The 10,869-nt window shown below is 36.3% G+C and overlaps 1 protein-coding gene across 6 annotated transcripts in view; it reads left to right on the top strand.

The window, feature by feature from the left end:
- Rnf17 (ring finger protein 17) overlaps nt 1-10,869 on the top strand; it is a 116,440-nt gene that overhangs the window by 62,952 nt on the left and 42,619 nt on the right. For all 6 annotated transcript variants that reach the window (XM_031362556.1, XM_031362560.1, XM_031362559.1 and 3 more), the window contains 4 exons: nt 807-960; nt 4,736-4,851; nt 6,725-6,842; nt 9,786-9,903. In XM_031362556.1, coding sequence (XP_031218416.1) covers nt 807-960; nt 4,736-4,851; nt 6,725-6,842; nt 9,786-9,903 — 506 coding nt within the window. The remainder of the gene's footprint in view (nt 1-806; nt 961-4,735; nt 4,852-6,724; nt 6,843-9,785; nt 9,904-10,869) is intronic.

The raw sequence follows: 10,869 nt of genomic DNA on the forward strand, positions 1-10,869 counted from the left end.
AAAGGTGATATCATTTAAAATGTAAATAAAGAAAATATTTAATAAGAAAAAGAAAAGAAAAATAGAAAAGCTGTGCTAGTTTATAGAGTTTGCTTATGAATTCTAGAGATAGCAGCCAGAAAAATAATATAATCTTGGATTGCATAATCATTTGGATCATTTAGAGAAAACTAAATATAACTTAGAAACATTAGTAGAAACATTTGCTAAAGCAAAATGAGAGTTAATGGGAAAATAATGGCCAGTAAGTTGTGTATACAGGGTGCTGGAGAGATTGGAAATACTTAAGAGCACTGGCTGCTTTCCAGAGGGCCTGAGTTTATTTTCCAGCACCTACATGGTTGCTCACAACTGTCTGAAACACCAATTCCAGGAGAATCTAATGCCCTCTTCTGGCCCCATGTGTGGTATCATGCATGCACATGGTGCCTAGTCATACATACATACAAGCAACATACCCATACACATAAAATAAAAATAAATCTTCAAATTTTGTGTACAGTATGACTAAATGTTGCTAAAAACAAAAGTTTAGAATATATATGTATGTACACAGACCTTATCTAGATGAATATACAGTAAGTTACCTTGTTGAATGGGATTTTAGCTTTGTTTATATCTACACATACTAATTTTATACTGATTCTGAATGAAATAGTTTCATAAATTATATAACACCAGATTGATCTATAGAGCTAATGTCAGTTTTTAATGTTTATGAATTTCTGAGAAGTACTTATAATAAATTCAACATTTAAGCTTCCATTTTCTATTAAGCTACGGTATCATATCCCGTTCTTTCTCAGATGGAGAACTTGGACTTTTTATCTCTTTTAAAAACAATTGAGGAATTCTATCAAGGTGAAGATGGAGAAAATCTGGAAATCCTTTGTCCTATTCAGAATCAAGCCTGTGTAGCTAAATTTGAAGATGGAATTTGGTATCGTGCAAAAGTGATCGGTAGGAAAGTGCATGTTATTTCCACAGGGAAGTGTACATCAGAGCAGGCATTATATGAACTGTTAGAAAGTAAATCATGGAAGTGTTATCTGCTCTTGCCATGTGCCCTGTCATGTGTCTTTAGAAGGCATGTTAACTTCAGAAGGTCAATCTGTGGCTGCTCGAATTTGATTTGCTTGATTAGAAATTAATCAGTGGGAATCTGGTAAGAAAGCCAGTAGATGGTACAGAGCAGCAAAACCCATTCTTTGAACATTGGATGCCTCTACTTTCATCTGTTTCTTGCTGGTTTTTGTTTGCTTGTTTGTTAAGATGCCAATCTCTTAGCTTCCTTGCTGAATTACTGTATTCCTCTTTCCTAGGAAATTGCTTTATCATTTAATTTTCCATATCTTTCTGAACATTTTCTATACTCTCCTTAAGTAATTGAATTCAGTTCAACAATGATAGAATTAGAGCCAGGCATGCTGGGATTACATTATGCCTGTAATCCCAGCACTGAGGAAGCAGAAGCAGGAGAACCATTTCAAAGTCATCCTCAGCTACATCACAAAATCAAGGATAGTATGAACTAATTGAATGTATATATGTCTCAGAAACAACAAAATTACTACAAATGAAATGATCTAAAAATTGAGAGTAAAGCCAGGTGTGTGGCCTGCCTATAGTTCCAGCTGCTAGGGAAGCTGAGGCAGAAGGGCTAAAGTCCAGGCTCTGAGTGGCTTGTAAAACCCTGTCTCAGCTGGGCGGTGGTGGCGCACGCCTTTAGTCCCAGCACTTGGGAGGCAGAGGAATGTGGATTTCTGAGTTCGAGGCCAACCTTGTCTACAGAGTGAGTTCTAGGACAGCCAGGGCTATACAGAGAAACCCTGTCTCAGAAAAAAAAAAAAATCCTTGTCTCAAAATGATCTGTGAATGTAGCTAAACAGCAGAGCATGTGTCAGACCTTTGCTTCAATTTCCAAAACCACAAAAATAATACATATAAACAAATAAGGGTTGGTTGGAGATTAGAGATTTCTGAAAAGGGGCCCCAGCCTATGGCTATGAAAGAACAATTATATATGAAGCCATTGAGTTTTGGAAGTTAGACACACCTTAGGCACTTCAGCCCGGTATATTATGTTCTGGGTTTTTGTTTGGTTTGGTTTGGTTTTATCTCAAAAAACTCATGTCAAGACTTGGTCCTCAGTGCAGCAGTATTGGAAGGTATAGCCTAGTAGGAGATTTTGGGAGTCATGAGAGCAGAGCTTTTCTTGGAAGAGTGGACTCTTGCTCTGGATTAATTACCAAGGTAGTGGGTGATTTCAAAGCAAGGCTGCCTATCACTGCCTCCTTATCATGCACTCACTTACCCTTCTACTTCACCATGATTTGAAAGTCCTTACCAGAAACCAAGTAGACATGCAGCCATGTGCCATAGTGTTGAACTTTTTCACTATCTGTATATGTATTTTCTATATTCTCAAGTCAAAAAATAAATTTAATTCACAAAATAATAAAATTAGAACTGTGCATGGTACTGCATAGCCTATTATCCCAACACTTGGGAGTTGGAGCTTCTAGAACAGTAAGCTATACATACCACTGTTTTTATAGGGTACACTGTCAGTTACTCTGTTGTAGCAAGAGAGAATGGACTAGGTCCTATTTGATTTCAGTATCTGTAGGTATGTACCTTTTTACTAAAAGGATCGAGTTTAGTTTAGCACTGTTTAAAAACCTAAGAACCTAACTAGCTACTACCAAAACAGAAAATTTCAAATCCCATATAAAAATTATTTAGTCATTGAAATTAAGTTTTCTATCCTTAGTCATCAATGGTTTTAATTAAGTTAGTAGTTACTGCCTTAAGCTAGCTAAACCTTTTTCAGATATAATTCTTTTGAATGTCTTTGTGTTGCTATAACTAAGCATCTATAACAGACTATGTTGCTTATAAGCAGTAGAAATACTGTTCACACTTCTTGGGTCTCAGAAGTCTGAGGTCAAGGCATGGAATGATGAGGGTCTGTTTGCCCCTTTCTGGGTCTGTTTTGTTGCACTGTTCATTCAGACAGCGCAGATGCCATTTCCTTAACTGGCAGGAGGATAAGCATGAGTCAGTGTTCTCTCCATTCGGCCAGTTTACACGGGCACCTAGTCCCATTCACTAGAGCAGAGACTTATGGCTCAGCCACCTCTCTAGTTATGTTGGGATTAAGCTTCAATGTGAATTTGGGAGGGAACAAAATTATTTAAACATTAGAAGTAAAAATACAGGTGCAATTATCTTAACAAATACATGTGGAATAAATGAAACCTTTTATATCTTTAAGGTATTGGCAACTACTTTTAAATTAGGATTATTGGCTTCAAATCATTTATTTATTGAACAGTGGGGCTGTTTAAGGCCTGACATTGGAGAAAAGTTCAATCAGTCTATATGGCAACTTTGAGGGTTAAAATGAAAACCTATGATGACTCAGTGGTTCTGTCTTCCTGCATCTTTCATAGCATCACCAAATGCCACATTGAAGACTGTACTTGGTAACTGGTTTGTTTGGTTCAGTTTGATATTTTAGCATTTGCTACATTTACAGTCTCATCTCTTTCTCAAATACAGTTACTTTTTAATTCTTGAAACTGGAGGAGTCTGTTTTTCTTTTATTTGTCATTTTTTATAATCTTTAATCTTCTCTTAAGGTCCCAGTTCCAGGTGTTACACATTTATTTGTACTCTTGAGAGGTCTTTTAGATCACTTATAGCTCTTTTATCTTCTCTCCATGTTCATATCACTATTTTAAAGCTCATGTCTATAGATACTTTCCTTGCTAACCTGTAAAGTAGACCCTAACTCTAGGTTGATCTTATGCCAGTTTTTAATATACATTATTTTTTCTTTTAATTTATGTATTTTCCTAAGACCTCAAAAGTTTCACATGATTAAGCCTTTAGGATATTCTTAGTTTTGATGTACTTTTAAACTATGGAGTCCTTCTTCCATTTTTTTCTCCAACTAGTAGTGCTGCAGGATTAGTCTGTAGGATTGCTACACATTTGTTGTTCTGGAACTCATTTCACCTGGCTATATACTTCATTCTCCTCCTGTATTAGAGGCCCTGTTTTCTGGATCCTGTGTTTATCAGTTCAATTTACTTCTCTCTTTTGGTAGTACCATACTACATTGTTTTCCTCATAAAAAGGAAAGAATAAGTAAGAGGTAAATATGAGACTGCCTGCCTACTGGCTCTGTTCTCACATTTGATTGATAATTCGGGTAAAGAAAAAATCCTATTGGTTAAGTTTCATACTCTAGCTTTTTATAGTTTAAAACAACATCTCAATCAGAGTCTTGAAGAATAAAAATAAAAGTGCTGTAATAATTAGGAATTCTAACCTAGGGATGCACATAGGAAACTGGGAGATTCCCCACATTCTTGCCTTACACCTGTGGCAACAAGCACCATCTCCGCTCTAATGGATGTTTACTACCATGAGACTAAACAGTGCTGTGCCACCTGGTTCTACTCTTCCAGTCGGTAATGCTGAGTTGCTTCTTCTGTTGTTAATGCTGTGTTACTGCATTAGTCTTTCAATTTTGAAATCATAGAACAAATTTCATAGCCCTGTCTGTATGGTTAAGAAGTGTGAAGTCTCTACCCCATTGGGGTTGATTTCATAAACATCAGTTTATTCTTAGTCAAGTTTCTACATAATTGAACTTCTCAAATGAAAACAAGACTAACAGAGAGGCCTGGTAAATTTGTAATTCTTGATTTCAAAACTTTTTAAGGATTGCCTGGACATCGAGAAGTAGAAGTTAAGTATGTGGACTTTGGTAATACTGCAAAAATAACACTTAAAGATATGCGGAAAATAAAGGATGAGTTTTTGGAACCCCCAGAGAAGGTAATTCACCTGTTAACAAATACTACAACTAGGATATTAGCCCAAGATGAAATATTTTTCTACATATAAATATCATGTTAATAACTATTGTTGTCTATAGGCAGTGGATACAAGGACTACAAAGTGCTACTTTATAGCTAGAGTACTCTTTAAGAAACACTGTATGGGCCTAGAAGGCAGAGCACTTGCCTAGTATGTACAAGGCCATGGGTTCAGTCCCAAGATCTATAGTAATGATAAAAGATATATGTTGCCAGATAAAAATAAATATTTAATAAAAGTGTATTTTGGACATAAGTATTTACTGGTTTGGAGCTTTTCATTTATCATTATAAGCTCATGTCATGTGTTAAGAGTTTCAGTTTTGTGACATATTGAGTTATAAAGCTTATCTCAGAAATACTTCTACTATTGTTTAATTTCTGTATAAATAACCAAAGGTCTACAATAGACAGAGAAATGTGGGAGACTATGTAAAGTACTTAACCATAATGATCTCCATGGAGTAGGATAAAAAGGAGGCTTTTTTCTTAACTTCTCTTGTTAATTAAATTATTACTAAGATGTCTTTTTAAAAGATTTTTGTCACTTTAGTCTCTTTAAAAATGCATTATATCTTTTTATTTTGTATGTGTGTGTGCACAAACACAGACATGTCACAGTACTCACGTAGTCAAAGAGACAACTTGTGGAAATTGGTTTTCTCCTTCCATATGTGGGCCTCAGGCATGAGACTCAGGTTTTTTGACTTGGAAGCATTTACCTGTACCTGTGTAGCCATGTTGCCAATCATAAAAAGAAACTAGAAAATGCAGTTGAGCGAAAGTATTCAGTGGGGCTGAAGAGATGACTCCGTCGTTAAGAGCACTGGCTCCTCTACCAAGGACCCAGGTTTGAATCCTAGCACCCACATAGTAGCTCACAGGCATTTGTAACTCCAGTTGCATAGCATCTGATGTCCTCTATGGTCTCTGTGGGCACCAGAAGTTCAGGAAAGCACATGATGCACAACATGCAGAAAAATACTCATATGCATTGCACAAATAAATAAATGTTTTACAACATATTCAACATTTTAACCAGGCATGGTAACACATACCTTTAATCTCAGCATCCAGGAGGCAAAGGCAGACAGATCTCTGTGAGTTCAAGACCAGTGTGGTCTATATACCAAGTTTTATATCAGCCAAGTTACATGAGGACCCTGTCTCAAGATCCAAAACAAAAATATTTAGTGTTTTTAATTTATGTTCTTGTAGAATATATCATTCACAGTGTTTTGTTTTGTTTTGAGACAGACTTTTACTGCCATACTCTGTAGCTCTGACTGGCCTGGAACTTGGCCATGTAGACCAAGATGGCCTGAAACTCACAAGAAATTTGTCTGCCTCTGTTTCCCAGGCTCTGAGATTAAAGCTGTGAGCTACCAGGTTTGGCCATCTTTCACATTCTTAGCAGTTCTAGAATGAATGTAAATTGTCCTGTATGTCTATGTTTCTGCCTTTACAATATATCATAAATGACTTTTAAATGAATGCTTGTTATTCTTGTATATGAGTTCCAACAATTTCAACCAAATTGCCAACTCCAATTACTTTTGTTTATGAAGTTATTTTATGGGTACTTAATACATTTGATGATTCCTAAATGGTTTGAATTAGAGAGAGTATATTGATTTAGAGGGTTTTACTTGATTTGTTTAGGGGCTTTATTTCTTTGAAGCTCTGGAGTTAGAACCTAGGACCTCAAGCTTGCTTTTCCAGTACAGTAATAACCAAGCTATGTAAACATTAGCTTTCTACACTTACATAAAACGTTAAAATAACTAGAAATTAAGTTTATATTCTTAATGATGGAATTTTGTTTGATACAGGCAATTAAATGTAAACTGGCATATATTGAACCAAGTAAAAGATCACAGTGGTCCAAAAAGGCTAAAGAAAAATTTGAAGAAAAGACTCAAGATAAATTTGTGGCATGTTCTGTTATTAGTAAGATATTTCTATTTTTGTCTATTATTATTATTGTTTTATTATCTAAATAAGATAAACGTTATATAACAATGATCATATCTTAGAGCAAATTCAATGCACCTTGAGTAGTAACAATGAGAAATGATACTCATTGAGAATTAGGTTTGGGGGATTTTATCTCCTGTAAGCCTTACACACCAGACAAAAAACATACCATTAGAGACTGAGTCATCCTTACAACAGATATAATTGGTTTGCATCTTCAGTCTCTGCTACTTGGGAGGCTGAGAATCACTGGGGCCCAGGAACTTGAGGCTAGTCTCAACAATGGCATAGCCAGGCCCTACTCAAAACAATGAAACCATCAAGTCACCTTCACTGACACCCCTTACAGACCTAAAGCCAGAAATTAGCTTACTTGTCTACATTTGCTGAGTCTAAGGTTTGGTCTTAGGCAAGTGAAGGAGTAAATAGCTTTTGTTGCTTGCTTGCTTACTTGTTTTCCTTTCCTTCATTTGTCCCAAATGAATTCGGTTGTAGATTCTCACCATATTTTGAGAAAACTTATACCAGTTTTGGAAGTACTCAGGTCTACAACCATGGTTGACCAGTAATCCACAGTTTTCTAACACGTTATGAAAATCAGAAGTTGATTGCCTGAGTCTAATTTGAATTGTTATGATGGTAGTCTTTTTTCTGAAACCCTTATTGGAAAGCCTTTATCTCTTTTACAGTAAGCACACATTCTACTTCTAGATAGTAATGTGTGTAAACTACTTGCCCACACTCCATTATAGGTATTCGTTGTATACATTCTATGTGTATTTCTCAACTTGAAGAATTCTGAATCTCCAAACACATCTGGCCCTAAAGGTTGTCAATAAGAAGATGGGAATCTTGGAAAGAAACACACTTACACACACACCATATATATGTATATTCGTATGCAAATTTTATCTTTTCCAAATAACACATGCCAGAGTTGGGTTCAATGAGTCATAGTATACAAGATACACAGGCCATGTTATTTAGAAAAGATGTATAGCTGCTTTTGAGTTCTGTCACATTATCATTAGTTGAACCTACCTAGCAGAGGATTCTCCTGTTTATAGTGAAAAGAGCTGAGATTAACCTACTGAAGGTTGAATAGCTTAAAAATGATGCAGTTTCTATGATAACTTTGTTGATACAAGAAATTGTTCAAAAATATTAATTCAGTTGGAGAGTAATATAATTACAGAAATTGCATCTTTGGTCTGTAGAATCTTTACATCTGGCTTCTCAGAGATGAACAACGAAGTTCTCCTAGTCCTTGAGCAGATTCCTCTGAATTTGAAACAGCTTTAATCTGGATAGCTGCTGCTCAACCTTTGTCTATAAAACCTTTGAGTTTAGCAGCTTTCTTCAGTACTATTCCATAGAAAATCCAAGGCATTTGTTTCTCATTATTACCTGTGTTTATTAGCAGGGGGATAAGGCACATGCATGGAGATCAGAGGAAAACTGGCAAGAGTCAGACTTTTCCTTCCACCATGTGAGTCCCAAGAATCAGACTCAGGTCATCAGACTAGGCATCAGGCAACTTGTCCCCTCCAGCCTACCTGGCCCCCGCCTCCGCCCCCGCCCCCGCCCCCAGCCATCTTGCCTGGCCTTTGGATTTCTTCTTTAATTACTCTTTCTTCCTCATTTAATCATTTGTTAATACCAGTGATAGCCACCACTAATTATACCATAGTTGTTAACTAGGTTAATTTGATTGAAGGAGTGTCAAAGGGTCCTGCCCAACCCCAACTACTACCCACCACACCACACCACACTCCATTCCCATTTACTTGTGAACTGGATAAAATTGGGACTTTAGAATGACCGCTGATGAAAATGGTAGCTTTCCATTAGTGTAGATTCTCAGCTCATAAAGCAGGAAACATGGAAGAAATCCAGGATGACAATGAAGAGTAACTATGGAGTGTTAGTTAGCCCTGCCACGTTTAAAGAACTTTGTAAGAAGAAAGAGGGTCAGGGTATCAAGGCTCACCACTGCTTAGCCATCTGTTCATAGACCTTTTCCATCAGATATTGAATAGTAACCAGAAATGATATTTTATTTGTTGAAAAAAGTTTTCTAATATGTATTCTTAAACTGTTTAATGTTACTGCTGGCAAATGGTTCTCTTTTTATTTAGAATTATCAGCTACCAGCTGCTCTCAGTTTTGCAAAAGGTATAGTCATATGGATTCAGTATATATTTGAGGTGGTATTTCTTACAGGCTGGAGAGATGACTCAGCAGTTAAGAAATGGCTTTTCCTAAAGAAATGTTTTTATTTGTTCAGATACTTATTAAGCTAGTCCCTTGCTATATACTATTATTAAGAAATACTTTTACCCTTAATTAACTCCTAGTTTGCTATAAGAAGTAAATACAGAAAAAGCAGTTTTCTCAAAGAAAAATTAAGTAGTTTGTCCTAAATAAACAAAAGTAACAGAAAAAAATACTAGTTATTTGAGAGTTCTGGATTTTTGTTTGTTTTTATCTCTTTATTAGCCTTAAAAAAGCTATAAATCATCCAAAATAATCAACCAGCCTAAGTTAATTTTCACTTACTTTTTTCCTTTATTTTCCATAAAACAATATATGAAAATACAACAATAAGTCTTCCTTTGAAAATATATTAATTTATATTTTATGAATCCAAAACTTTAAACTACTTTTGGTTCATTATAGAAAAAATAGCACATGATAACCTAAAATAAAATGTATAGTACTCTATATGCTATCCACTTGGGTAATTATTGGCAGTCACTGTGGCTTCAGAGTGCTGCTCTAACTCCTAGGGAAACTGTAACATTATTCAGCCAGAAATTTCACATTGCTTCCAATTTTTAAAAAACGAATTTGCTGATATGTACAATTTGCAGCATATATCTTTCTTTTCCCAAACTAGTCTTATTGGTTTTACAGAGATTCTGGAAAATAATGTGCTCTTGGTTGAGCTTTTTGATTCCCGAACTCTTGGAACAAGTGCTGTTAGTGTTAATGACCAGCTCGTGAAAGAAGGCCTAGCATCTTACGAAGCAGGGTGAGTAGCAGAACCTCACTTTAGTTCATGGGTAATGTTTTAGTCACGAGATGAGCAAGAAATTTCCTGCATCAAAGAAAAGATGGTAAGGGGGATAATTGGAGTCTTTAGTTTAATAAGCCGTAAAGCATCCTTCTTTTCATTCCTAGTTAGGACCCTAAAAATCAAGAGAAAGAAGGGTTTCTTGCCTAGAAGTAGTGTCACAAACCTTTAATCCCAGCACTGGGGTAGGGGTGGGGTGGGAAGAGGCAAGCAGATCTCTGAGTTTGAGGCCAGCCTAGCCTACAGAGTGAGTTCTAGGACAGCCAGAGAAACCCTGTCTCAAAAATATAACAGAGAGATAGACTGGGGGAGGGGGGAACAACACAGTTCTTGAGATCAAGATTACTTCTAAGAAAGAGAAACTTAACATCTTACTTCCATGCAGAATCTGCCCACGTATCTTGGGCCTGTTTAAGAAAGTCAGGCCTAGAACAGCACTAAGGATAGTGGTAGTCTCCCAACTTAAGAAATTTTTATTTTCCTAAATTTGAAGGTTTACTTTAGCCAGGCTGAAGCATTATTGTCCCAAGCAAGGAGCAGCCAGTGGCCAAGGTGATCTCTGAAGCAGTGGAGACTTGTGCAAAGAGGGTAGTCTTTAAAGGGCCTCTTATAGAACACACATATGTAGCCTTCAAAAAAGCCAACATTGAGCATCTATTAGCATAAGCCAGAGAGATGATAACCTCCAGTGGAGGCCTGCAGTGATTCCTACTATTACAATAGCCTGTGATCATGTTCCCCATTCACTGTTAATTCATATACTAGGGAAGGAAAAAAATGAAAGTAGACACTTAATACTATATTGAAACTTTTCCTTTAAATGCAGGTTTGAGGGGGCATGCATATGTGCAGGCATGCATACATACACACACTTGTATACATGCACATGTGTGTAGGTGGCCATACATATATATATATATATAT

The sequence above is a fragment of the Mastomys coucha genome, unplaced genomic scaffold, assembly GCF_008632895.1.
Source record: "Mastomys coucha isolate ucsf_1 unplaced genomic scaffold, UCSF_Mcou_1 pScaffold9, whole genome shotgun sequence".
Taxonomy (NCBI): domain Eukaryota; kingdom Metazoa; phylum Chordata; class Mammalia; order Rodentia; family Muridae; genus Mastomys; species Mastomys coucha.